The sequence below is a fragment of the Piliocolobus tephrosceles genome, chromosome 11 (assembly GCF_002776525.5).
Source record: "Piliocolobus tephrosceles isolate RC106 chromosome 11, ASM277652v3, whole genome shotgun sequence".
In the NCBI taxonomy this organism is placed as follows: domain Eukaryota; kingdom Metazoa; phylum Chordata; class Mammalia; order Primates; family Cercopithecidae; genus Piliocolobus; species Piliocolobus tephrosceles.
Window position 1 is genome coordinate 18,322,173 of NC_045444.1, and position 26,289 is coordinate 18,348,461.

Sequence of the window (26,289 nt, forward strand, 5' to 3'; positions counted from 1 at the left end):
TCTACAAAACTACAGTGGTCAAAACCAAGAAATTAACATTGGTACCATAGTATTATCTAAACTACAGACTTTATTTGGACTTCACCAGTTTTTCCAGTGAGATCCTTTTTCTGTTCCTGGATCTGATTCAGGACCCACATTGCATTTAATACTCATGTCTCCTTAGTCTCCTCTGATCTGTGCCAATTCAGTCTTTCACTATCACCCATGACCTTACCACTTTTAAGGAGCACAGGTCAGCTTTTTGTACACTGTTTCTCAATTTGGATTTGACCGATGTTTTCCCATCAGTCAAATTTGAAGTTAGGCATTTTTGGCAAGAATATCCCAGAAATGATGTATCCTTCTCAGCACATCACGTTAGGGGGCATATGATGTCAATATGTTGTACTGATTGATCCCAGGTTTCTCCACTATGAAGTTACTCTTTTACTCTTTTCTCTACAGTAGGGGTAATACTTTGGGGCTATGTTAGAGTATCCTGTTTATCTTCAAACTTTTGTATCATATAGCAGTGGATTTGTATAGTATCACATACTATAAAAATAAGTACAGTATTTATTGTATCATATAGGAGTGGATCATGTCTGCAACAGTTATTACTGCGGTATTCTGATGGTGATTTTCTGATTCCCTCATGATTTTTTAAATGCGTGAAAAGCAAAGAAGCCCATCTCTTTTCTTACTGCAGTTTCTATATACAAGCCTTTGGGAAATGAATCAAAAAGTAGCCGAGATTAACTTGGCAACTGACACATTTTTGTTAAAACTGACTCTAAAGGTTTTAATGACACTGTGGCCACTGGGTATTTTTTTCCTGGAAAAAAAAAAAAAATTAGGACACTCTTAAACACAATCTGAACATTGCCCAGTGAATGATGTCATGTTACATGGATCAGATCAGCCAGTGTGAAGTTATCAAGAAAAGCATTTCATTGTTTTCTATCAGTTGCCATCATTTTGTAATTTACTTTTTGCTGAGGTCATGTGAGGTTTTCATTCTTTATGCTGTAAGAAGAGAATAAGCACTGGGGCTGTCACAGGCATTTGGTTCCCTTCATCCCTTCAGATGATTCCACCAGCCCTTAAATGTGACTCTATTAGAGAAACCGTGGGATCCTTTCAATAGTTGCTCAGCAAGTGACCTCACATAGATGATTCCATCAGTCCTAGGCTCCCCCAGGAGGGCAGGATGCAGAGGGAAGTTGACAGGTGTTTAATGCATCCCCGCAGGGTGGTACTAGTTGCTGCATTGGGAGAATTCATCAATGTACATTTCCTGTTTTCCAGGAGCTCCAAATCTGATATGAAAGAGTTAAAGGACAAAAGCATAATCAGTGGAAGTGCATGAAGAAATAGCTAAGTGAATTCAGGAGGGAAGTGAACTTGGAGTTATGCTGGGTGGAGGATGTGCAGGGTTAGCTGCGAAGGGGATAGTGGAGGGGCTGTGCTTTAACGGAAAAGGAGGAGAGCAGGTCTCAAGCCTGAGAAGCATGAATACTGACAAGCTGGGGATACCCCAAGAAGGTCAGTTTGCTTTATACAAGAGGGCAGGTTCCATCTGATATCCAGCTCCCTCCAGCAACATCAGACAGCATTGAGAGGGACCAGTGAGCTTGATCTCATGGCCAGGTGGGTCACCCTGTCCTGCTCTGCCAGCTCACAAAAGCCCGTAAAATCCCTGTAACTAAAGAAGCTTTTAATGGGAAAAGAGCTGTCAACAAGTTCATTTCTAAGAATCAAAAATTCCTAGAAATTATCTTTTTTCCTTAGCAAATGGAAACATTGTAACCAGAGTATACATAATTACGTAAAACTACCTTTTTGTGCCCATACAAATCTTTCATATTAAGCAATATTTGATCCACCTAAATTGATCATATCAACTGCATACATGTCTCTTTGCCTTCATTTGAAGAGAAGAAAAAGTCTGGATATCTAAATGTGGGTTTAGCTTGGTTTTTATTTTTGCACCGGACCATTTTTCAAACCATGATGTCTACACAGAGTGGGAAAAGTTCCACAATGCCTTAAGTAATGTAGCTGGTTCAGGTTACATTTTAATATAAATTGGATTTTTATCTTTACATTGGGAAACATATGAGTAGGTTCTTGATCATTATTCTGACATTTTGTAAGCCATTAGAAATACTCTGGCTTCCGGGTTTTTTGTGTGTGTGTGTGTTTTGTTTTGTTTTGTTTTGTTTTTCCCATAAAGAGAACTCATGTTCTCCTTGGAGATTTAATAGCCATTCTGGAGTAATGTCTCATATTTAATAAGATTTTCATTACTTTTGCAAACTATACTCCAGTAAATTTACTGATTCATGTACAATGAAGTATCTTAGATCAGATGGTTCTCAATAAATTAACAAGAAGGAACGTAACATTCAGAGGGGAACTAATGAATCACAAAATGCCTCACTCATAAAGTTAAGTAACCTTCAGTAAATGTAAATGAATAAAAGGATAATAGCTCAGCATTTCGTATTTTCCAAGTGCTTGAAGCAACCTTGTAAATAAGCAGAGACCTTAAAAGGCAGGAGAGGAGGGAGATTGCTGACATGTAAATTACTAAATAGTGACATTGATGACAACTTTAACTTACCCTGATTCCGTCAGAAAAACTGATTCGTTCTCCAGGCCACAAAATGAAAATGATGTGACATTTTGCTCATCCTCAGAAAATACAGGCATAAATTCAGTCCTGAATTTAGGTTGGCAAGTTTTAAGAACTGGATTAAAAAGCTGGTGTTTACATTGGGCTTTTGTCTTAAGGACCCAAAGACATCCTTTAAAATTGTCACCTTCCTTTTTATCCAAAGCTAAGAAGTTGTTGAAGGACCGGGATTTGAAGTTGGCTCTTCTCCTTTCCAGCTGTGTGGTCTTGGGGGAAATGTAATCGCCTCAGAATCGTCATTGATGCATAATAAACCTGAGAAATAACATTTGTGCAGGCGATTAGCAGGACTCCTGGCCCAACCTAGGGCTTCCTTGATAAGTGTTGAATCCAAAACATGTGCAGAGAAAAAAAAATGGAAGTTTCCTGAGCTCCATGGGACTGCAGAGAGTCTGTGGCTTTCATCACTGACCATAGAGCTGAGCCGAGGAAGAGGGCACCTGTCAGAAGGGCAAGAAACTGAAGAGGCTGATGACAGGCTGCTGCTGGGTAGAGGCCCAGATAACCTGTAGCCAGCAGAGGCTCACTGCTGGGCCCAGGGACTTGTCGGGCTTCCTGCCTTAAATAGTACATGCATGCTCTTGCGTGGTAGGATACAAAGAACAGTGGCTAAGGGAAAGGTGGAGGGGTGCCAGTTATTTCCTCCAGCCCTCTGAGTATCCTGGAGTCTGAGGAAAAGAGGAGGGCCAGCGTGACCTCCAAAGCAAAGGCCTCAGCATTGTCAGACCTAGTATTTCCTATTATAAATATGAGATGAAATTTGTAAATTATATAACCTTGCCCATGTGTGTAATTTCAAAAGAGAATAATTCTCTAACTCAAATATAAAGGAGAAATAAAAGGAAAATAATTCTTAATAAAGCAATACATATTTCAGCATTATGAAGTCAAGAACTATACTGTCCCATACCCAAGAGCTATACCAGGCACTATGATGCCTTGTTCCTCCTCACTGTGAGTGTTTTCATTTAAAAGGAGTGAAACATTCAGCTGAATATGGTCAGCCTTTTTACTTACAATTGACATTATGAAGGAGGAGCGAAGCCTCAGTGTGTTTACATATACCCACGTATAAACAGAATTGCCAGTAATGTGATAGCTCCAAATATAGACTAATGTGGGTAGGTTTTACTGAAGACTCTGACATCCTCAGTGGCATTGATTGCTGCTTTGATCTTTCTAAAATGGTGACAGCTCATTGGTGACGTTTCAGATAAAACAGAGCAGAGACATTTCTTCATTTACATGATTATGTGATTATGTCTGTGGATAATTCACTGTATGTTTGAACTGTCAAAAAGTTAGATTCTGGCTGGGCATGGTGGTTCATGCCTATAATCCTAGCAGTTGGGGGTGCTGAGACAGGCAGATCACTTGAGGCCAGGAGTTCAAGACCAACATGGTGAAACCCCATCTCTACTAAAAATACAAAAACTTAGCTGGGTGTGGTGGTTCACACCTGTAGTTCCAGCTACTCAGGAGGCTGAAGCAGGAGAATCGCTTGAACCCAGGAGGCAGAGGTTGCAGTGAGCCGAGATCGTACTACTGCATTCTAGCCAGGGTACAGAGCAAGACTCTGTTTCAAGAAAAATAAAAAGCTAGACTCTGTAAGCCCATATGAAAGCCCTGCAGGGCATTTGAAAGTTTCATGGGCAGTGGACAGTTCTTCCTGTGCAGGATTGTCCTTGCACATTGTGAAGCAGCTTATATCCCTAGTTCCCACCTACAGACTAAGGTTATTATGGTAGCTGAAAATGCTCTCACGTGTGTCTAAAATGCTCCCTTGATAACATGACCCTAAAGGGATATGAGGATAGAGATGGAAACAAAATCAGGGGATAAATTTAGCTGTATTAAAGAATGGACTCAACTAAGCGCAGTGGCTTGTGCCTGTAATCCCGGCAATTTGGGAGACTGACACAGGAGAATCATTTGAGGCCAGGAGTTTGAGACCCACCTGGACAACATACAGAGACCCTGTGTATACCAAAAAAAAAATTGTTTTTAATTACCCAGGCATGATGTGCACATCTGTAGTCCCGACTACTCAGAGTATGGAGGCAAGATGATCTCTTGAGCCCAGGAGTTTGAGGCTTCAGTGAACTATGACTGGGCAACAGAGCAAGACCCTTTGCGGGGGAAAAAAAAAAAAAAGAAGAATGGACACTTCATGAATTAAGAATTGTCGGCCGGGCGCGGTGGCTCAAGCCTGTAATCCCAGCACTTTGGGAGGCCGAGACGGGCGGATCACAAGGTCAGGAGATCGAGACCATCCTGGCTAACATGGTGAAACCCCGTCTCTACTAGAAAATACAAAAAACTAGCCGGGCGAGGTGGCAGGCGCCTGTAGTCCCAGCTACTCGGGAGGCTGAGGCAGGAGAATGGCGTAAACCCGGGAGGTGGAGCTTGCAGTGAGCCAGGATCCGGCCACTACACTCCAGCCTGGGTGACAGAGCGAGACTCCGTCTCAAAAAAAAAAAGAATTGTCACGGTTTGCACTTGGTTTCTTTGACCACACATTGTTTTTCAAATAAAACGTCCTTTAGGACAAAAACTGACATTCCTTGTTTTTCTGAATATTATGCTAATGATTATTCCTGAAACCATTCTAGAAATTCTGTGTATTTCTGATGGTATCATTTTTTTTCTATCACCTTTTGTATGCACCATGACTTAGCCTCCTGGGACTTTACAGCCTTGATTTTTCTTGTAATTGTCTATGCTGACCTGTCTGTCTTAGCCAGGATAATAGATACTGGTTTGATCTATTAGTAGGTGATTTTCAGGGCTGGGTTCTGCGGTAGAAGAAATTGTTCATCATTTCTTGGTGTGATGTTGGGGGTTAAAGCCACCTGTAGCAGCTTCCTTGTCACCTGGTTGTGACATTATCTTATTTCCAAGTGAGATTCAAGATACAGAACCATCACTGTTTTATTGTTATCTGCTTATGGATGGTTTTGATCATCAAAGGGAAGGACACAATGTCTTGTTACCTACACAACTGTAACTCAGTACCATAAAAAGCATAGCACGCCATCTAGCACAGAAAGTTATTTTAAAAATCGCTTGTGAGACTGAGGTGTTTGCTTCTTTTCCAGCTGACATCCCAGCATCCTTATGCTGAAGTTTTCATCGGGCGGCCACATGTGTGGACTGTTGACCTCAACAATCAGGAGGAAGTAGAGGATGCAGTGAAAGCAATTTTAAATCAGAAGGTTGGTTTCTTTTATTCCACTTTCCCTCATTTCTAATGAGACCCGAAATGTGTATAAAGCATCGTAGGTCCTTGGTTTTAATAAACAGATCTTTACCACATCAGCTTAACCCTAGAATTAGAAAATAACCAAGCTGTAGGATTTGGCCTGGGGATTTCATGAATGTTCTGTGAATTGGAAACAGAGCTGGTATCCTGATGTGTGCCTGGATCCCAGGCACAGGAGCAGGATCTGGAGTCATACTTGGTTCAGTGATCTGATTATGTTGCTCTCACAAAGATCTGAAAAGATAGCCCTGCTTCCTCTACAAAAGAGAGAGACGTGCAAGGAAATACTGGGGAATGTTTTTATAGAACATCTGTTTTGGGTTTTTTTTTTTTTTCCTACCTAAACATTTAGTAGAATTTTGTAAAAGTGCATTTCTGGCCTCTTCTGATCAATTCAACAGACATTTGTCAAGTCCCTACCACACACAGAGTGCTCTCTGAGTCACCTGGGGTTGGTGGGGGGTGCGGGGTGTTTACTTCCACAAACATAGAGGAGGGCTGGCTTCCCACCTATCAGAAGTTTACCATCCAGTAAAGAAGAGTTCAGTTATCCTTTCTCCCAATCTGAGTCCGCCATGGACGCTCACAACTGCACTCTGCTGCTATACTTTGATGGGAGCACTTTTTACACTTGGTTACGATGCTTTAAGAGAAGCCAATGTAGGCATGTGGGAGGGCAAGCTGGACTCACAGTGTGGGTTCAGTTCTAGCTCTACCACTTCCTAGCAGCTTCCTTTCATGTGTAGCGTAGGGCTAACATCACCATCTGATTGGTTACTTGTGAGGAGTAAATGAGATCATGTATATAAAGTGCTTAAGTTCAGTGTCTACTATATAGTGGTTAGTCAGTATTAAGTATTATGATCTTTGTCAATAGTCTAAATTTCTACTACACCATTAACAACATGAAGTCAGGATATACATCTGTCTCATTTCTGTATTACCAGTGCCCACATAGGGATTTACCCAATGGATAGATGGCAGAGAGGAATAGATGTCTGCAAGTAAGCATAATACAAGGCTGAATATGTTCAGTGCCAAAGCAACATGCAAACGCTCCAGGAGTGGAAGTTGGGGAAGCCTTTCTGGAGAATACAGCCTTTTAGTTAAGTCTTACAGGATGAGGAGTAATTTGCAAAGTAAAACTGAGAAGTGGACGCAGAAGGGCATGGGTTCAAAGCACAGTGTGACTGAAAGGGAAAAGGCTGAAAAGGCATATATCCTGGGTGGGATAGTCAGCGTGCCCATGTGGAGGCCATCTTACCCCTCTGGGAAACAGAACAGGATAATCAGTTTGTGGCCCACTGAACTGCTGATTTCAATTAATGCAGAACATCTCCAGAGGAGTGAGGGCACTCTGATGCATTATCTGTGCTCTGCCTGCTTCAAGGTGGTCTGTTCGGTGTCAGCTTCCCATTGATGACACATACATTCCCAATCCCATTCTCAGCAGTTTGGGTAGAAGTCCCCGACCTCAGGAGGCCAAGCTGATGAAAGAAGTGCCAAATGGAGTGTGGTTCCTATAGGCTGCCTCAAAATATCTGCCACACACCTAAAGCTTCACCACCGGAGTCATTCCTATGGAAGGGCGAAGGTTCTTCTTTCTTGATTCTCCTAGTCCCTTAGCGTATAAGCTTCCTGGGGCTGCCGTAACACAGTAGTGCAAGCAACTGAGTGGCTTAAAACAGCAGAAATTTATTCTCTCTGTTCTGGAAGCAAGAAGTCTGAAGTCAAAAATGTCAGCAGGGTCACGTCCTGCCCACAAAGTCTCCAGCTGGATATCCTCCCTTGCCTCTTTCAACTTCTAGTAGGCCTAGGCATTTCTTGTCTTGCAGCATTAAAGGTTTGATCTCTGCCTCCATTATCCTATAGCTTCTCCCTGTGTGTGTCTCTGTCTTTTCCTTTTATACAAGATTAGGGCCCACCCTAATTCAGTGTGACCTCATCTAACTTGGTTACATCTGCAAAGACCCTGTTTCCAAATAAGATCACATTCACGGGTGCTGGGGGTTAGAATCTATCTTTTAAAGGGGCACAATTCAATCCACAACACTCAGTTAATGCTTGTACTCTTGAGGAGTCATTTAAAAGCTGAGGTAGAAGCAGAAAAGAAAAACACACCAAGATACATTATAATCAAACTGCTGAAAAGCAAAGATAAGGAAGAAAACCCTGAAAGCAGCCAGAGAAAAATATATTATATTTAGAGGAATAATGGTATTAACACAGCCAAGTTCTCATCAGAAATAATGGAGATCATGAAAGGGTCCTCAGGAACCAGAATATGTGTGGGGCCTTTCAAAAGGCATGGTAAACGTTCAGGGTTTTTTTCTCTCTTTTTTGGATTTGTTTTTTTGTGTATGTGTGGTTGGTTCTGTTGTTGTGTGTATGTTTGTTTTTAAGTGTTCAGGATTTTTTTTTATAAGTATGATGGGAAGTTTTGAACAGGGTGATGAGATGACCTAGTGTACACTGGAAATCGTGAAGAGAAATTACAGATTCTGCTTACTCAAAATCCTATGGTTAGTAAGCAGAGGAGCCGTGAGTCAAACTCTGGCCTCCTGGTACTTTCTAAGACCATTTCGTATTGAATGATGCCAAGCCACATCTGTCAGGTCAGACCATAGAGGGCTTCTCATGGAGGCTCATCTTTGAAAGCAGTTGCCTGTAGCAGTTGTCCCTGACTTGGAAAGGTGTCGGTACTAGTGGAGACAGGAAATCACACAAGAAGGGAGGTCAAGAAGAGAAAATGGAGGGGAAGATAAGGGAATGTTTCCAAGGTCAGCAGAAACTTCACAGTGCAATCTGCAGGCATCCTTCCTGTGGCCCTTGCCATATGATTAACAGTCCTTTTTTTTTTTTTTTTTTTTAAACAAAGCAAGATGCCCAAGAATACTTCCTTGCTTCTCCACAGCTGGCCTAGCTTGGGTTTCTCAGTGACTGGATGTGATTTAGCATTCTCCTTCATTCTGTCCCCCAAAGAGGCCTTCACTTGTTCCTAAACAACTTTTATGCAGAAAACTGCCCACTCTTCCAGCCCCCAATTCACATAACAGCTCTCACTTCAGAGGCTTGCTAGGACTCTGAAGAACTTTCCAATGCAGAAGCCCCTGCCTGCCCTCCCCCACAGGGTCCAGCAATATAGACCTACCTTCTGACTCACCGACTTCCTTCCGTCCGTCCATCCCTCCATCCCTCCATCTCTCCATCTCTCTGTCCCTCCATCTCTCCCTCCCTTTTGCTTTTCTTGTATAGGAAAATTGTTTGCTTCATATCCTTTAAAACAGTGAACGGCCCCAAAGCAATGAATGAGTCAACATCCCTTTGGTTAAAGTGGGCTCGGTTGGTAGGAGAACAGAGGAAGAGCCATTTTTCTGTGTTTTTGGCTTTGAACCCTTTGAATTAACTTTCTTTCATTTTCTAATGGATTCCCTTTGGAAATGTTGTTGGAATGGCACTTGGGTACTCGGCATGCTTCGTAACATAATTAAATCTGTTCATCTCATGAAAGGTGATCATAGATGTTTATTTCACCATACAAATCCTACTTTAACACTGATAAATGAACCCAGATATGCCATGTTCTTTGTTTTAGATCGTTCCTTCTATGAATCTTTGAGAGGAAACTTATCTCTAGGCCAGCAATAGAAAGCTTCTGGAGTCACCCTTGGGTTGACTAAACATCTTTTAAAAGAAAAGAAAAAAATGTGCATTTTGTGTGAAGGGCTGTGTCTGGGTTAGAGAGGGAACAGTAAGTTCAAACGCTTGAATTGACAAGGAGCAAACTGAGAACTTGAAAGTCAATTCTTCAGAGTATTTTGAGATCTTCAGAGATGAACTGTTTAGGAATAGAGTGGCCTCTTTGTTCTTGTAGAATAGTCTGCATGATATTACAGTATTTACGGCTCAGCCTCTTTTAGCTCTATTCAGACAGCTGTAGGCCACTGTGGCCCACATTTGTGCATTTGTTCAGCATTTGAAGACAATTAAAATTTCTGAAAATCACTGTTGAAGATTTCGATGTAATGTGTGATTTGGCACACAAGAAAGGGGGAGACGATGCCCTGAGACCAACTCCTTGGCTGCCACTAAGGAATGTTATTTCTGTTCATTGTCCCATTTTCAGCAAGCTTCAACTATAGATGTTTTGCCTAGTTCTCCACCCTGTAGATTCCAGCAAAGACTTTAGAGGTAGCTGGTGAAGGTGCACCCCCTGCCCCGCTGCCCCCGTCTACCCTATTGCTGAGAGGAGCTGTTGAGCTTCCTGAAGCAATAATAGACTATATTGCTGGTGATTTTCTCCCAAATGAAATTTCCATTTTAGATCGGTAATACTCCTGAAAACACAGGCCTCATAGTGTTGGCAAACACTGTGCAGCAGAGATCGAACCCACATTTCTTCCCCTTCTCTAGGATGTCACAATATTGATAAGACTGCCTCCTCTACCCTAGTGAAGCATCCTCTAGAGTTTCCTACTCCCCTCAAATGAAATTGAGGCTCTTTAGTATAGAAATCGCAAGGCTTTTCTGGAAATTCAGTGAATTTTTCACCTTGTCTCACCAGTTACCATAATACTGAGCTGCAGTTACCTGCTGTCCTTTCATGTTAGAGACCACACTACTTGTTCACCAAGGATGTCTTCAGCATCTTGGCCCTCCCTGGTTTGGGCTTACTAGACTCACAGCCTGCCTTAAAAGCCCAGCATGAGTAGAAGTCTGCTTTGACCCTCTAGCCTCCCAGGACCCCCTAGCTGAACTCCTTGTGACACTGTATTGCTTTATTTTTGCACCCTGAGCTCTTTGGGTACAGGCTAACCTCACCTACAAACACAGACCAATGCTTTTGTCACTGTCATAGATCCTTCACCTGCTCATTGTTGCCTTAGAGCAGTGACCATGCATTCATTCAACAGATGTTTGCTAATTTCCTACATGTGCCACACTATGCTCACCACTAGAATGTAAAGATGACCCAACAGCATGGACTCTGCCCTGTGGAACTTACCTGCTAGCAAGTGATAACTTCCATCTTTTGTTGAATGCCCACTAGGTGCTAGTCACTAAATTAAGCACCCTTTTTCTCCCAGATAATCTTTGCAGCTTAAAAGAGGTGAGTTTTTCATATCACCCTTTTACATATGAGGAACCTGAGACTTAGAGATGGCAAGTCGTTTGCTCAGAGTCCCACACCTAGTAAGGATCAGCGTGAGATCACGACTTGCAAGTCCACAGTCAACCCTCATGAGGCCGCCTCCTGGTGTTAGCACCCATATATTGAGTGAGTCGGAGGACTGGGGAGGTGCTCCATGTTCTCTGTCCTTCTCCTTCATGGTATCATGTTCTGTTTCCACAGATTGAGCCATACATGCCATATGAGTTTACATGCGAGGGGATGCTACAGAGAATCAATGCTTTCATTGAAAAACAGGTAAGGCTTATCAGAAGTCAGTCTGTCTTTGCTGTGTACTGCTTCCTGTGACCCCATAGGGCTCTCAAGAACAGTTAAGAGCTCACTGTGTTTCTGTGGCTATTTTCCTGCTTTGGGAGACTCTAGGAGCTGGATAATAGTAGCACTGTCATGGTCACCCAAGAGAACCAGTATTCCCTTGGAGTAGGTATGTTCTTGATGACATGTAAGGTGAAATGGAACCTTACAACAAGAGAGATAGGATGATTACTGTGAAGATGCCCCTGACCCTCAGGGTCTGTGCCCTGAGTGGGTTCTGAGACCCGTTAGGAAGACTTGGGAGGGGAAGGGGCAGACAGCTTTCTGGTCCTGCCCCATCTTCATTTGTCACCTTAAGAAAGGCAAGAATTGAAACCAGCTGTTTCTAAGCATTATTTTAATAAAACATGTTCAGCAATTCTAAATGTTAGGACTTTTTAGAGGAAAGCAGGACCCTTTGTCAAATGAAACCTTATAAGTATATAAAACAGATAAAAAGCAGGACAAAGCCAAGGAGGGTGCCAAGAGTCCCACCTTCCCCAACAAAGTTTGGAAACTGCAGCATGTGCTCCTTGAAGTAAAGACCAGGAGCCTGTTGCTGTCATTTTATAGCATTTTAATTCCTTGGACTTCAAAAGCAACACAGAGCTAGAAATAGACAGACTCAGAACCCCTGTGGGTAGGAGAATATGAACTCTTTGACTAGATTCCAGAAATAAGGTGCTCTTCTTAAAGGATAAAGCATTTTTAAGGCAATCAAGGGATCTTTACACAATAGGGGATGAGGATGGTGCAAGCTGAAAATAGAAATGGTATATTGAAAATCTAAGTAGGCCCAAGGTGGGCTTCAAAGGAAGAGTTGGTGGTTTGAGGAGACAAACTGTGGCGAGCAGCCAGCAGCCCTGGGTGCTGCCGTTGGAGCTGGGAGCTGTGGTCATATACTTTGGGGCGGTGTGTCTGATACTCTGAGCTTTTGTTAGCAGCAAGAGGGCATGCCCTGCAGCCAGGCCATGTGGGTTTTACTCCTGGCACCATGTGTTTATATGACTTGGGCATGTTACTTGGCCTCTCTATGCCTTAGTTTCCTTGTCTGTAAAATAAAGATAATGCTAATAGGACCTACTTTATAGGGCTGATGTGAGGATTGAATGAGCTAATACGTACAAAGTGCTTAGAACAGAGCCTGGCACATACATAGCGCTCAATAAATGCAAACTGGTACTGTTGATTATTTAATACATTATGCTATATTGTATTGTAATACACTACTTTTTAATATAATTATCTGGTTTCACGAGAAACCATTTGAATCTTTATCTTATTCAGCCTTTATATGACACCGGAATGATAGTATCATCACAACTCTAGCAACCACATCCATACAGATTTTGTGCCAGCGTGTGCCTGACACATCTAATATATCATTTAATTCTCACAGTAATTCCAGGAGGTGGTAGTAGTAACCCCATTATCTGGGTGGTGGAAACCAAGACTCACAGTTACAGGCTTACAGATTGTGGAATCAAGAATTGATACTGGTTTGATGTGAGGCCAACTCTGCACCAACAGTGCTTACCAGGACCTCAGGAGACAGAAGGTGTCCAGAGCTTTGCTTCCCATCTTCCTACGTCGTCAAGGGCTGCTCACCCTTCCTGCAGCTGCAGAGAGGAGTTGCAGGGCCTCCTTCAATTGTGGGTCTTAAGACATCACAGCTCTTGCCGCCATCTTGGCGGCTCTCTTGAGATCATACTAAGATCCCTGCAGCTTCTGCTGAAACCCTCTTTGCCTGTCTCCACTTCCTCTTAGGGAAAATAGTTACCCAACCGCCAGGCATAAATGACTCCTGATCAGGTTTATTTGAAGGCTTTTATTTCTCCCCTGAGGCTCAGGAATCCCAGCCGGTCTTTAAACGTTATCAGGTCCTCTGTAAGTCTTGCTGGGTTTCCTTTCAAACAGGAAGGTCCTGTTCCCCAAATAGACCTTGCTAAATGCTCCATAATGCAGAGGCTCCACCTGGCTTCACCTCTGTATCCCTAGAAACCTGCTGGACACATGGTCAGTGCACAGTAACTTCCAGGTGACAGAAATAAGGAAGGAAGGAGGAAGGGAGGGAGGGTGTGCTTTTTATTCCTGTGTGTCAGGAACCAGGAAGCTCATCCTGGACTTCATGATTTGTGTAATACATGTTACCAAAATTGTTTGCTGGAAAGCATGCTAATGAAACTGCACACCCCCCACCCCCACCATATAGGCCTTTCTGCAGAGATCTGCGGTTCACAGAAATCCAGAGGTTCCTTTTTTGCCTGCTGTTGTTGATTCATTCCTCTACTCTGAATATTTGTCAGCTGGAGCATGCCATGGGCTGTGCAGTCAGTTGGGGGGGAGAATATCTCCAAGTCCCCATCCCTGCCCTCAAGTAGCTGCAAGTTTCATGGAGAAGGCAGCCAAGTCCACAGGCAATAAGTGCCACTGCTGTAGGTTCAGCCTGGTAATAGTGAAGTAACAGGATGCTTTGGGATCATATGGCCCAGCCTGCAGAGGGAGGATGGGGGAGAAATGGTAGAGTGTATCCAAAGGCATCTTGCAGGAGGTGAGTCCTGAAGGCAAACTGGTAGCACAGACGGAAGGCTGGACAAGTCCAGATATAAAGGCCTGGAGATGTGGGGAAAATGTCATGGGGAATGATAGGCACTTGACTGAAGAGCGGGATGAGGTAAGAGACCAGGCTGGAGGAGGAGATTGCAGAATGTGAAAGATGCTGAGGCTCGGCTGAAGAATTCCAGTTTGATTCTGGGATAATAGGAAGCTAAAGAAAGGCTTTGTTGCAGACTAAGGGACAGTGGAACTATCAGATTGGTGCTTAGAAAAATCATTCCAGGAATCTTGTTTTAGTGGCATTTCTTATTAAACATTCTCCAAATGCTCCTAAATGAGCAATAAAGGGGGCCTATTTTGAGTTTATCTCAGAGATTCTGTGAAACCCAGAATGTTCCCCTGATGCCAGAAGGAAGATAGGAAGCCAAGATCCCATTGGTTCACAGATTGAGTCTTCTACCTCTTTTAGCTCCAGACCCCAGTGTTTTATAGGTTGGAGTATTCATTATTTTTTGCAACTAGACGAGTATCTTCAAAGGGCAGCGAGGATGGAGAGGAAGTTTTCCTGGTATGAACAAGAAAGCCTGCAGCTCCTAGGAGGCCCTTCCCATCCCTTGAATGGTAGGAGCCCTGCAGCCCTAATTAGGCTGATATCTGCCTTCAGAGTTCTCCATGTGATCTGCAAGGAGAACACAGAAGCTTTTACTCCAGAAACCTTTCAGGGTTGTTCGTCACGCTCAGCCAAGGCAGTGGGAACCAGAGGGAGCCAACAGACAGCAATCGAGGGCACTGCGGGCTTCAGTGTGCAGTTGAGCAGTTGCCAGCAGGAAACCCACCTCATTCCCAGCCCTCCCTGTCTGCAGGCACCCAATGAGAAAGACTCCTGGATCCAGGAAAACCACTTGCTCTTTTCTCTTAATGTCCCCACTTCCTTTACTGTATTAAAAATGTTGGTTCAGAGTGCATGCTCTTTTAAATCAGCTTTCTCAGAGAGATGCTCTCTAGCAGGGGGAAATTCTTTGTAATCTAAGATCAAGCACCATTGTTCCCTCTCTCGAGTATCTCTGGGCTTGTTAAGGTTTTCGTTACGCATTTCTTGGGAAAGTCTTTTGTATTAGCCTCAGGTCAGAGAGTATAGCAGGACTTTTTTGAAGGAATGGCAATTTCAGATTAATTTATTAAAACCATACATATGCTCTTGAATTCTATTTTCTATTTCCTGTAAAGACACTGTAAATGTATAGGATGGTCACAATCTTGTTAATTGGTAAAGAGCTATGTGATTCATGGGAAAAGCATTCTAGAGAGATGGAGGGTAAAAAAAGAGTTAACTCCAAGACTGGCTGTGGAATCAGCTGAAGGTCCTAGGATGTGTGTTCATCAGAGCCCAAAATAAGCCCACTATGGAGTGTTGTGGATGCAAGGATTGTAGTGTTGTAGATGCAAGTGTTGTAGGTGTTGTTATGAATCTGAATAGTCCAAGGGTGGGAGAAATGGTAGAGGTGAGAGATTGCAAGGAAAGAGGGAGAAATTGAAAAGGGAAGAAGGTTGGTACTAGCTTGAGGAATGTTTACTCTTGAGAAATCAATAGCTTTTGTTTACCCAGCCATTCCTGCACCCAGAGAGACTAGGCAGGTAATGATTAAGCACTGAACCCTAGCAGCTGACTGCCTGGGTTCACATCTTAGCTCTGCTTGCCACTGTGTTTCTGACCTTGGGCAAGTTACTTAACATCTCTGTGCTCTTTCCTCTTCTGAGAAAAGGGGATAATGCAACCTACCCATCAGGCTGGTGGAAGAAAGGGTAGTTTGATAATATTTAGCACTAAGAACAATGTCTGGCCCATGTGGGTGCTCTCAAAGCCTTCGCTACGAGTTGCCGCAGGAGCCCAGCAACCAACTAAAGTGTGTTTTTCAAACTGGCTCACTGAGGTATAATGTACAGACCATAAAGTTCACTGCATATAAGGATGCAATTCAATGATTTTTTTTTTAGCAAATTGTTAGTGTTACACAACTACCACCACACTCTAGTTTAGCAGCATTTTCATCACCCCAAAAAACTCATTTGTCCCTGTTAGCAATCAATCCTTGCTCCCACCCCAGCCCTAGGAAACCACTGATCTGTTTCCTGCCTTTTTAGATGAGCCTTTTCTGGAGATTTCTGGTGTCTTTCACTTAGCATAATGTTTTGGGGGTTCACCCATGTTGTTAAATGTGTCAGAACTGATTTTATTGCTGAATAGTATTCCATGAATGGATAGATTAATACTACAATTTGTTTATCCATTCACCAGTTGATGGGCTTTGGGGTTATGTCTACATTTTGACTAATGTGGTAGGTGCTGTTGTGAACATTCACATGCAATCTGTGTGTGGACCTGTTTTCACTTCTCCTGGGTAGACCCCTAGAAGTGTGTGAATAAGGTAGATTTCTGTTTTGGCTCTTCAAAGGTGAGCTTGTTGCTCAGTGGGAATTGCATGTGTAGAGATAATTCATGGAGATTGCTGCCTGCTGCTCCGTTTTACAGGCACCATCACTGTTTCTTTTGTGGAAATAAAAATTCACACTCACTTCTGGGAAACAACCTCTGGGGCCATGTGTGGACACAGTTCACTTTGTTTTACAGGAAAGCACACGCCAAGAATGGTCAGTTTCGGCCTGGCACCTGAGGTGTGCTCATCCAGTCAGTTACTCAATATTAATGGAACACTTCCTGTGCCAGGCCCTGGATTTCTCAGCTATCACACAGATAACCAATACGTGCCTTATCCCTCAAATAGCCAACCGAACGGGGCCCAGACCCCATTTTCATGGTCCTACCTGTCCTACCAACTTTTTTTTTTTTTTTTTTGCCAATTTCTGGTTTTTCTTCCTCTAGATCCTGCCTGCAGACATTTATATGTGAACCTGTGTTCTTGGTTGCAGACAATGTAGGTTCCCACCAAAATCCACTTGCACTGAATCTCTCACGGGCTTATTAGTAACTCTGTGAAAGAGATGGCTGCAGTGGGTGGGGTGGGGGGTTTCTGGACCCCTTTCACACACCACTCAGCCCTCTCTGACTGGCCCTTCTGTTACCACTCCTCTGCTTTGCTCTGAACAAGTGACCCTTCCCCTGGCCCAGCAAACCAAGAGGGCACAAACAAGCAGCCCCTCTACCTAGCGCTTCTCCCAGGGAGCATTCTCTTCCCCTTCTCTGGCCCCTTCTGTATTTTTAGGGTGTTTTCCCCAGGCTGCTAGTTAGCCTTCTTTACGAAGGCAGTGCTCTTACCTCCTCTTCATGGTTGGTTGTGTTCATTTGTCTCATAAATTGGTTGGTTATTAGACTTTTCGTTGGTTTATGGCTACTGCATGGAAATTTCAGGATAGTCAAGCACATTTAGAGAAATTTGGTGATTGGTTGAAATAATTGTTAGGGAAGAATGCAGATGTTCTGTGTTCTTAGCGGGCTTGTTAACCAGATTGGAAATTACTGTTTATATCTCATCTGCCTGCATAGGAGCTCGTTGAGTTAGAATAGTTTCCTTTTCTACTGCTGCTGCTGTCAAAGCCTCAGGATGCAAAAAACATTCGGTTTAGTTGAACAGCTCCTGCAGTCTGTTCCCAGCACCAACTATCTGCAAAGCGCCATGTTAGAGGTAAGCTACTAACTTCTATGCAGCCTACAAAATGCAGATGGCCTTCCCTTATCTCCTGGAAGCCTTCTCTGACTGCTACCACCACTTTCCTCTTCCCTAGTGTTAATCTTTTCCTTTCTGCAAGTGGCCTGCGCAACCTATTTGGGCATTTGTTTTGTACTGTTCTGTAATTTTTTAGCCTTGGCCTCTCTTACTAGACTGCACACTGAACCTCTGAGTCCAGGAACTGTGTCTCCTTCATGTTTGTATTTCCAACACCCAGTGGGAGACTTTAATAGCCATTTGTAAAATACTGAATGAGGAAACCTTCAAAGCCAGCTTACATGAGTGTTTCAGGGGATTTGTTAAATAGAGGTGCCCTGTCTCAGGGTCTCAGTCCCGTATCTTTCTCCTGTGCTATTGAGGCAGCTTCCTGTCTCTCTGCTTCTGCTTTGCTCCTGCAGTCTGTTCCCAACATGCAAATCCCATCACCCATCTTCCCAGAAATCTCCAGTATCTTCCATCTTACTTCAAGGAAAAGTTCTGACTCCCAGGGCCCTCCTGAACCCCATCACTTCCGACCCATAATACACTCTGCCAAGGTACCCGGGAGTGCCTGCTGCCCCTGGAATGTACTCCCTCGTCAGATCCTCTGATCTAGATGTTCCTCTGCCTAGAAAGTTCCTCCCAGATGCTTGCGTGGCTCACTCCTTTACTTCCTCGTGTCTTTTCCCAGCTGCCACCACTTCAGTGATGCCTTATCAGGACATCATCTCTGCCAATAGTCTCACTTCATTATTTTCTCGAGTACTTACCACCTTTTAATGTACTACATGTATTGACTTATCTGTTGTTTTTCTGTCTCCCTCACTGAATGCAAGCCCTATGAAGGCAGCGTTTTGTGGTTCCTCTGGTTCATCATCCCCTCCCCTGCACTCCAGGCACTAGATTGCATGTAGTCATGGTGACAGCCAACATGCAGATGGTGTTTTTGTGTCAGGTGCTTTTCTGAGCACTTTACACATTATGGTTAATAAACGGAGGAATTAAGAGTCCACCAGGCAGTCTGAGCTCTGAGCCCTTATGCTTTTCTGCCTAGTAGCAAGTATTTGTTCAGTGAATGAAGGAATGAGTGCTTATGGTAAAGAGATAAGGCAAGTTGGCACTGTCTTATTAGCCTGTGCTTCAGTTGAATGAAACAGAGGATGCCTAGCCTTCTCTGAGCACCCAATGGGACTGGCACTTATGGGAGGGAAGAGGCTATGACAGGGGCTTCCATTTCAATTGTGCCCTAAAAGCAGCTGGGCCAAAAGGTGGCTCTTGTGGATGTAGGTGAATTATCATATGTAATCAGCCAACTCAACTTTCACCTCCAGACCCTTGCAGCAAAGAATGGTCAACCTTGGAACGTTAACATCACAAAGTTCTTTCTTATCAGTCACCTCATTTTTTTCTCACAGGAATTAGATAAGGAGTGAAGGACAGATGGCATCATCCTCATTTTATGTGCAAGAGCAGGCAGAGCTGAAGAGACATCTATGAAGTCCCACAGCTGGGAGCCAGAATCCTAACCCAGATCCCCAGTTTTCTCCTGCCACCTTCAGGCCTCCCTCTGTTCAATGTGATCACCTTTAGACTTTCCAGGTGGCACCAAGCTTTGAGAAGGTCCTGCTGCTATTTTTACTATTCCTGATTCTGTTGACCCCGAAAACAGACTGCTGAGAGGATGCTAGTCCATGCTCCTGGGGAGCACCAGAAAGGGTTCCCGGAGCTCCAGTGTTCATGTGCAGGATTGAACTGAGCACACCTGTTGAGGGGGACCTTGAGAGGGGAGGCTGCTGTAGTTTACAAAGAAATGAACAAATAGGGCATATCAGTCCTGCAGTGCAGCTTTAAGGGCATTTGCCATGGTTTGGGCCTTGCAGTGCCATCCTTCCCTGCTGGGACCAGGGTGCAAGATGTCCATTCATCTAGGGCTGCCCTAGGTTCTGCAGATGTCTCCAATGCCATACCTTGGAAGCTTTACGGGGCATAGGCAGCTCTTCTAAGAAGGGCTAACAGGAGGAAAAGGAGCATTTGTGGAGCACCTGCCATTTGCTGCATTCTGCTCAGCTCCACTTCTTACTATCTGTTAGCCTCACTCTGCAGACTAGCAGTAGATGAGACCAGACCAGGTAACACGCCCAAAGCACCACTGTGGTGAGGTAAGGCTTCCAATCTGCTCCTTCTGACTTGAAACACATTCCTTCACCACGTCACTTCCTCCTTGTCAAACAAAGGAAGACTCTTTGCCCTAGCTTCAGCATTTTGTTTTGTTTTTTTGACATGGAGTCTTGCTCTGTTGCCCAGGCTGGAGTGCAGTGGTGCGACCTCTGCTCACTGAAATCTCTGCCTCCTGGGTTCAAGCAATTCTCCTGTCTTAACCTTCTGAGTAGCTGGGATGACAGGCACGCACCACCACACTTGGCCAATTTCTTTCTAGTTTTAGTAGAGATGGAGTTTTACCATGTTGACCAGGCTGGTCTCAAAATCCTGAGCTCAGGTGATCCGCCCACCTCGGCCTCCCAAAGTCCTGGGATTACAGGCATGAGCCACTGCGCCTGGCCTCTAGCTTCAGTGTTAACCCTTGTGCTGCTTCCTGTACGCCATGAGGCTGAGCATGAATAAGGAGCCAAGTTTCTAAAGAATCTCCAAACTCAACAGGTACAGAGATACTGCCCTCAGCTCTGTTTGTAGGTGTCATGTAAGTAGAGATGTTCCACAGTTTTCTTACAAGTCATGATTCATAAGCCTAAACAGGAGCTTTTAGCCTTCGTGGATCTTCATTTCCCCACCCTAATCCAGGACTGGGTCAAGCCAAATCCAAGACGCAGAGAGAGAAACAGTCCCACTTGGCTTCTTTCTGTTCAGTCGCATGACTTGGTGTATGTGGATTTAAAAGTCTCTGTATTATAAAATGTAAAGGCTGCAGAAGTTATCCAACTGCTCCTAAAGAATTACAGGTTGAGCGGGCTGGCATGGTGGCTCATACCTGTAATCCCAGCACTTCGGGAGGCCGAGGCAAGTGAATCCCCTGAGGCTAGGAGTTCAAGATCAGCCTGGCCAACATGGCAAAACCCTGTCTTTACTAAAAATACAAAAATTAGCTGGGTGTGATGGCATGCACCTGTAATCCCAGGTACTCAGGAGACTGAGGCAGGAGAATTGCTTGAACCTGGGAGAGGGACGTTGCAGTGAACAAAGATCATGCCACTGTACTCCAGCCTGGGCGACACAGCGAGACTCCGTCTCAAAAAAAAAGAATTACAGATTGAGTATCCCTAATCTGAAAATCCAAAATGCTCCAAGGTCTGAAACTTTTTGAGTACCAACATGACACTACCATGGAAAATTTCACACATAATAGTACTTGAACTTTGTTTAATGCACAAATGTATTTAAAATATTGTATAAAATTACCTTTAGCCTCCACGTTTAAGATATATATGAAACATAAATGAATTTTATGTTGAGATTTGACTCTTATCCCAAAGATAGCTTATTATATGTAAATATTCCAAAATCTGAAAAAATCCAAACACTTCTCATCCTAAGCATTTCAGATAAGGGATATTCAAACTATATAAACAAGGTTGCTTGCATTAGCCAACCAGAAAAACAACCCAAAAACACTTTACCTTTTCCAAATGCCCATGTCTTCACTCAGCTCTGATCATCAGTAACTCCATTGATCACTGTGTGCTTTCATTCTTCCTGTCTGATGACAACTGTCCCGATGGGATGGGCAGAATGTCAAAGGCCAGCCAGTAGGTTTCCTGTCACCTAAGAAAGCAACAGCCACCAGTGATCACTGTGTCCCCATTCAGGGTCCCACAGGTCTGTGCAGTCATGCTGTCAGCCTTAGTAGCAGCATTCAGACTCAAGTTATCTTGCCACAATCCAGGCTTAACAGGGGCCTGGATTGTGCTCAAAATCACCATGAATAATAGAAGGAGTCATTTGAGGGCCTTCCTGTCCAGTTGTCTGTCTCTGGTGGTGCCCATGGCTATATGGGTCCTGGAACACTCTGCTTACCCATTCACCCACTGTGCATCATTTTCAGAAGAGTAAACTGCATCCTAATATCCCTCAATAATCCAATGTGTTTCTTTTCATCTCTGATTTATTAGACCTTCCTGGAATTTTGTTTGCAGCTGATAGGAATCCAAGTTCTAGGTTTCCTGCCAACTCTTTGGTGAAGCATTTTGCTCATTAACCACCATAACTCACTCAGGTTGGAGTAGTCGAGTCCGCTTATCATAGGAACACATGAGTGGAGGGCAGCAGTGGGTTTGCCTGCCTTGTTGGAATCAGGATCCTTGATTTCAGGAGGCTATAAGAGAAGCTAGCACCAAGTAACCCGGTAGTAACCTACAGTTGCCTTTCTCAGCTGGCAATGCCTTTCTCAGCATTTCCTCCTTCAAGGAGATAGGAAGAAGCAATAACCCTAAGAAATCATCAGTATCATCATCTTAGTTTCTGATGAGGAAAGTAAGTCTTCAGACTGTTAGGTATTTTGCCCAAATAGGTGGCTATTCTCAATCATCACCATCGACAATTTGCAACCAGACTATTTAGAGCCTCTGCTCTTCAAGGCTCAAAGGTTACATAGCTGGTAAAAGCAAGAGGCAGGATGTGCTCACAAGGCCAGCTGCCCACAGAGCCTTGGGTGGGTTTTGCTTTGTTCTTTCTTACTGTCTTTTGGCTCATTAAAAGTAACACAAGGCCGGGCATGGTGGCTCACACCTGTAATCCCAGCACTTTGGGAGGTCAAGGTGGGCAGATCACCTGAGGTCAGGAGTTCAAGACCAGCCTGGCCAACAAGGCAAAACCTCGTCTCTACTAAAAGTACAAAAATTAGCTGGGTGTGGTGGCACACACCTGTAGTTCCAGCTACTCGAGAAGCTGAGGCAGGAGAATTGCGTGAACCCAGGAGGCGGAGGTGGCAGGAAACCAAGATTGTGCCACTGTACTCCAGCCTGGGTGACAGCACAAGACTCTGTCTCAAAAAAGTATATATACAAGCACAAGGTTAAAAAAAATGGCAACAGTATGCCCTCTGGATGCAGCTCTGGGCCAGCCTCTGTTCTGGTGCTACACCCACCTCCATGCCAAGGGACCCGCCTCGTAGCATGAGACCCTCATATCCCTGTGGTGGCATTCCACATGACAGACAAGGGAGGGGCAGAAACATTTCCTCAGCCTGCACCAGTGCTAGGAGCCCTGGGCCCTGAGATTAGTGACCAACTCCTCCACACAGATCTGGAAAGGAAATGTGAGAAAAAAGTAGGATACTCCAGAAGGACACACATTGAAAAGTACATGTCCTCACCACTCCTGGTGCTGATACTCCATGTTACTTCTCAGGGGCAGTCCTCCAACCCTCTCCTAACCCCCGAGTCCTCCTTAGACCTGCTGGTTTCCTCTGCTCCCTCTAGATCCCAGGGTCAACTGGCTCTGCCCAACTCGGAGCACTTAACACATGTTCCTGGGAGGGGGTGCCATATTCCTGCTCATCCTATCATATGCTACTTAGACTATTTCTCCAGTTCTTGAATATATGAAATGTTGTACAGAAGATCTTCAGATAATGTCATTTTGCTCTAATGTTGCGATTGAAGAAAGTTGATTCCTGGCCGGGCCCACTGTCTGTGTGGAGTTGGCCCATTCTCCTGTGTCTTCATGGGTGTTCTTCAAGGACTCTGATTTTCTCTGACATCCCCCAGCTGGGCACCTGAGGTGAACTGGCGTGTCTACATGGTCCCAGCATGAGTGAGTGGGGGTGTATGTGAATGCACCCTGAGATGGAACCGTGTCCCGTCCAGGGCTGCTTCCCGCCTGGCACCCTGAGCTGCTGGTATAGGCTCCAGCCACCCTCGACCCTGAGCTGGAATAAGAGAGTTCGAAAACAAATGAATCGATACAAATTATTGTACAATAAAAGCTTCATAAAGTCTACGATAATCACACACATGCAAGAAATCAGAGAGAAGGGAACAGACCAGCTGGTGGAGGCAGGCCTGATTGCGGTGCCGTGTTAGTGATTGATTGATAGTGAATTACGAGGTGGGAGGAGGCACGCCTTACGATTTTCACTTCGTGAATGTGTATTACTCGATTGAACCCACCACCACTACAACTGCTGTTACTCACTGATGCACCAAAAATTGAGTAAATAATTTATCTTAAATTTGTCTGTCTTAAATGTATGCATAGCTCACATTTGTTTCAACGTTTAATATTAGAAGTGTTTTGGGTCTTTAGAAGTTTGGTGATGTTTTTTGACAAGAAATGTGCCATAGAAACTTAACTCTTGCTAATATCAATTAGCCTGTTGTAAAATTGGTTTCTTTATATTGTCATTTCACTTAACATTGCAGTTTCTGAGAGACTATTCACAACACTAAGTGAGGACTTAACTGTACTTGTTTTCAACCAACCAGCACTAAGTCCCTACCGAGGACATAGCACCATATGAGGTGGTATCAGAAGTGTCTGCAGTCTTCCTTGGCGTGATCTTCACCTCAGAGCGTCAGAACCTTGCCATTGAGATAAAAGTAGCGCTCATGAAACAGTGTCATATTAGGTAACTGCCAAGATAGGGTAGACACAGTGCCTTTGGAATCAGAGAAGGGAACAGACCAGCTGGTGGAGGCTTGTCTGAAGATGGGCCTTGAAGAGCAGAGGCTCTAAATAGCCTGGCTGCAAAGTGTCGATGGTGATGATTGAGAATAGCCACCCTTCATGGGCAGGCGTGGTGCCAAGCTCGTCACAAGTATGACCTCTCATCCTGGATCCCTTTGTGGAAGGCACCGCTGTTGGTCTCCATCTTGAGGTTGAGTAAGCTGGTGGTTAGGGAGGTCAAGACCTGGCCTGAAGGCATATTCCAGCTGAGCCCCAATCCAGCCCATCCGTGTGGCTCCCACCTCTTCCCCGTCCCTGTACTCTCCCAGTGTGCCGCCTCCCATTGCCAGGATGGTTGGCAGAGCTGGAGATCCCCAGCTGTATCCTTGGCGCTGTGGCTGATGGCTTCATTGTCGTTCTAGGACTTCTGCCATGGGCAAGTGATGTGGCCACCCCTCAGTGCCCTGCAGGTCAAGCTTGCTGAGCCCGGGCAGTCCTGCAAGCAGGTGTGCCAGGAGAGCCAGCTCATCTGCGAGCCCTCTTTCTTCCAGCACCTCAACAAGGACAAGGACATGCTGAAGTAAGTGCCCTGGGGTGGGGGTGGGGATTCACCCCCTAGACTCCACTGGCCTTGTGGGGTAGTCAGGTGAGAGGTACAGGTTTCCACTTCCAAGCTACTGGGCTGTGGGGATAAGGTGTGGGAGGGGAGTAGGTTGCAGCAGGATCCCCTCAGAGTTAGCCCAGTGTTGTTACTGTTCCTGTTGGGTGAGATGAAGTCACCTGGCATGATGATGTGTTTAGAATTAGAATGGGGGTGTTGCATTTGCATAAATAAAACTGTATCTGGGTTTGAAGATTGTGGGAGGTGTTCAGCTTACTAATGTTGACCCCAAGAACAGTGGAAGTAGAGGTGGGCACAGAGTCACAGGCGTAGATGGATCAGCTCTTCAGACCCCTGCTGGCACAAAACTGCCCACACCAATTTCCAAGAGCAGCCTTCTCCTGTGGCCTATTCCCTTTTGCAGTTTCTTCTAGGTCACTGACACATGGTGCATCTCAGGCCCCAGCAGACCTGAGTCTGCGGGGTCCCTTGGTAATGAGGTAAGTGCGCCACTGGGAATGCTGGCACAGGGCTGCACAGGGGAGGCGCCTTCCTTGAATTTCTTACCTTGTGCTTACATTACTTAGTGGCGCCTTTCCTTTCCCTTTGCATTGACATTTTGAGTTGGGCATTTGCAGTTCCCAAATTTCCATCTGAGGTTTCTTCTGACCTCTCACCCATGACCCTTGACAGGCCTGAATCCATTCTCTCCATGTTTATCACACCCCACCATGGTCCACATATTGCATAATTATCTAGCCTCCCCACCCACCCACCCACCACCTTAGTAGCTCTGATTAGGTGTTTTCTCCAAGAGACTAGCCCAGAAATAATAAGACCCTGCTGTCCCAACTCCAGATATTCAATCTAGCAGGTATACCATTCCAGGCTTGAAGAGGATGTTTAGGAAATGGAGTGGACCTGGGGCTCAGGGCTCACCTGTCCCTATTCTGGCTTCACGCCCTGTTAGTGCTGTTGGCCACTGTTGTTATTTGTGCACCATGGTCTGAGTTGGCCTGTTTCCTGTGAGTCGTCTTATCTGTAAATGTGGTTATGAAACCCTTTGTAGGGAGAGTGTGTGGCCCCTTGTGTCCTGCCTGCTGCAGGGAAGCTCTCATGAGTAGGGGTGTGAGCTATGCTTTTTTTTGTTTTTTGTGGTTTTTTTTGAGACAAGGTCTCACTCTTTTGCCTAGGCTGGAGTGCAGTGGCGTGAACTTGGCTCACTGTAACCTCCACCTCCCGGGTTCAAGCAATTCGCATACCTCAGCCTGCCAAATAGCTGGGACTATAACTGCACGCCACCACGCCCAGCTAATTTTTGTATTTTTAGTAGAGACAGGGTTTTACCATGTTGGCCAGGCTGGTCTCAAACCCCTGGCCTTAGGTGATCTGCCCCACTAGGCCTCCCAAAATGCTGGGATT

At 44.6% G+C, this 26,289-nt stretch overlaps 1 protein-coding gene and 1 long non-coding RNA gene across 9 annotated transcripts in view; one reads left to right on the plus strand and one right to left on the minus strand.

Annotated features, from left to right (window-relative positions):
• Positions 1–26,289, plus strand: part of MGAT5 (alpha-1,6-mannosylglycoprotein 6-beta-N-acetylglucosaminyltransferase) — a 340,494-nt gene that overhangs the window by 308,760 nt on the left and 5,445 nt on the right. For all 8 annotated transcript variants that reach the window (XM_023193752.1, XM_023193751.1, XM_023193756.1 and 5 more), the window contains exons 14-16: positions 5,779–5,895; positions 11,296–11,370; positions 24,689–24,846. In XM_023193752.1, coding sequence (XP_023049520.1) covers positions 5,779–5,895; positions 11,296–11,370; positions 24,689–24,846 — 350 coding nt within the window. The remainder of the gene's footprint in view (positions 1–5,778; positions 5,896–11,295; positions 11,371–24,688; positions 24,847–26,289) is intronic.
• LOC111527479 lies at positions 148–21,442 on the minus strand. The gene is made up of 3 exons (XR_002726673.2): positions 21,281–21,442; positions 2,609–2,935; positions 148–1,301 (listed from the first exon to the last, which is right to left on the minus strand). It is a non-coding gene; the product is annotated as an uncharacterized LOC111527479 (long non-coding RNA).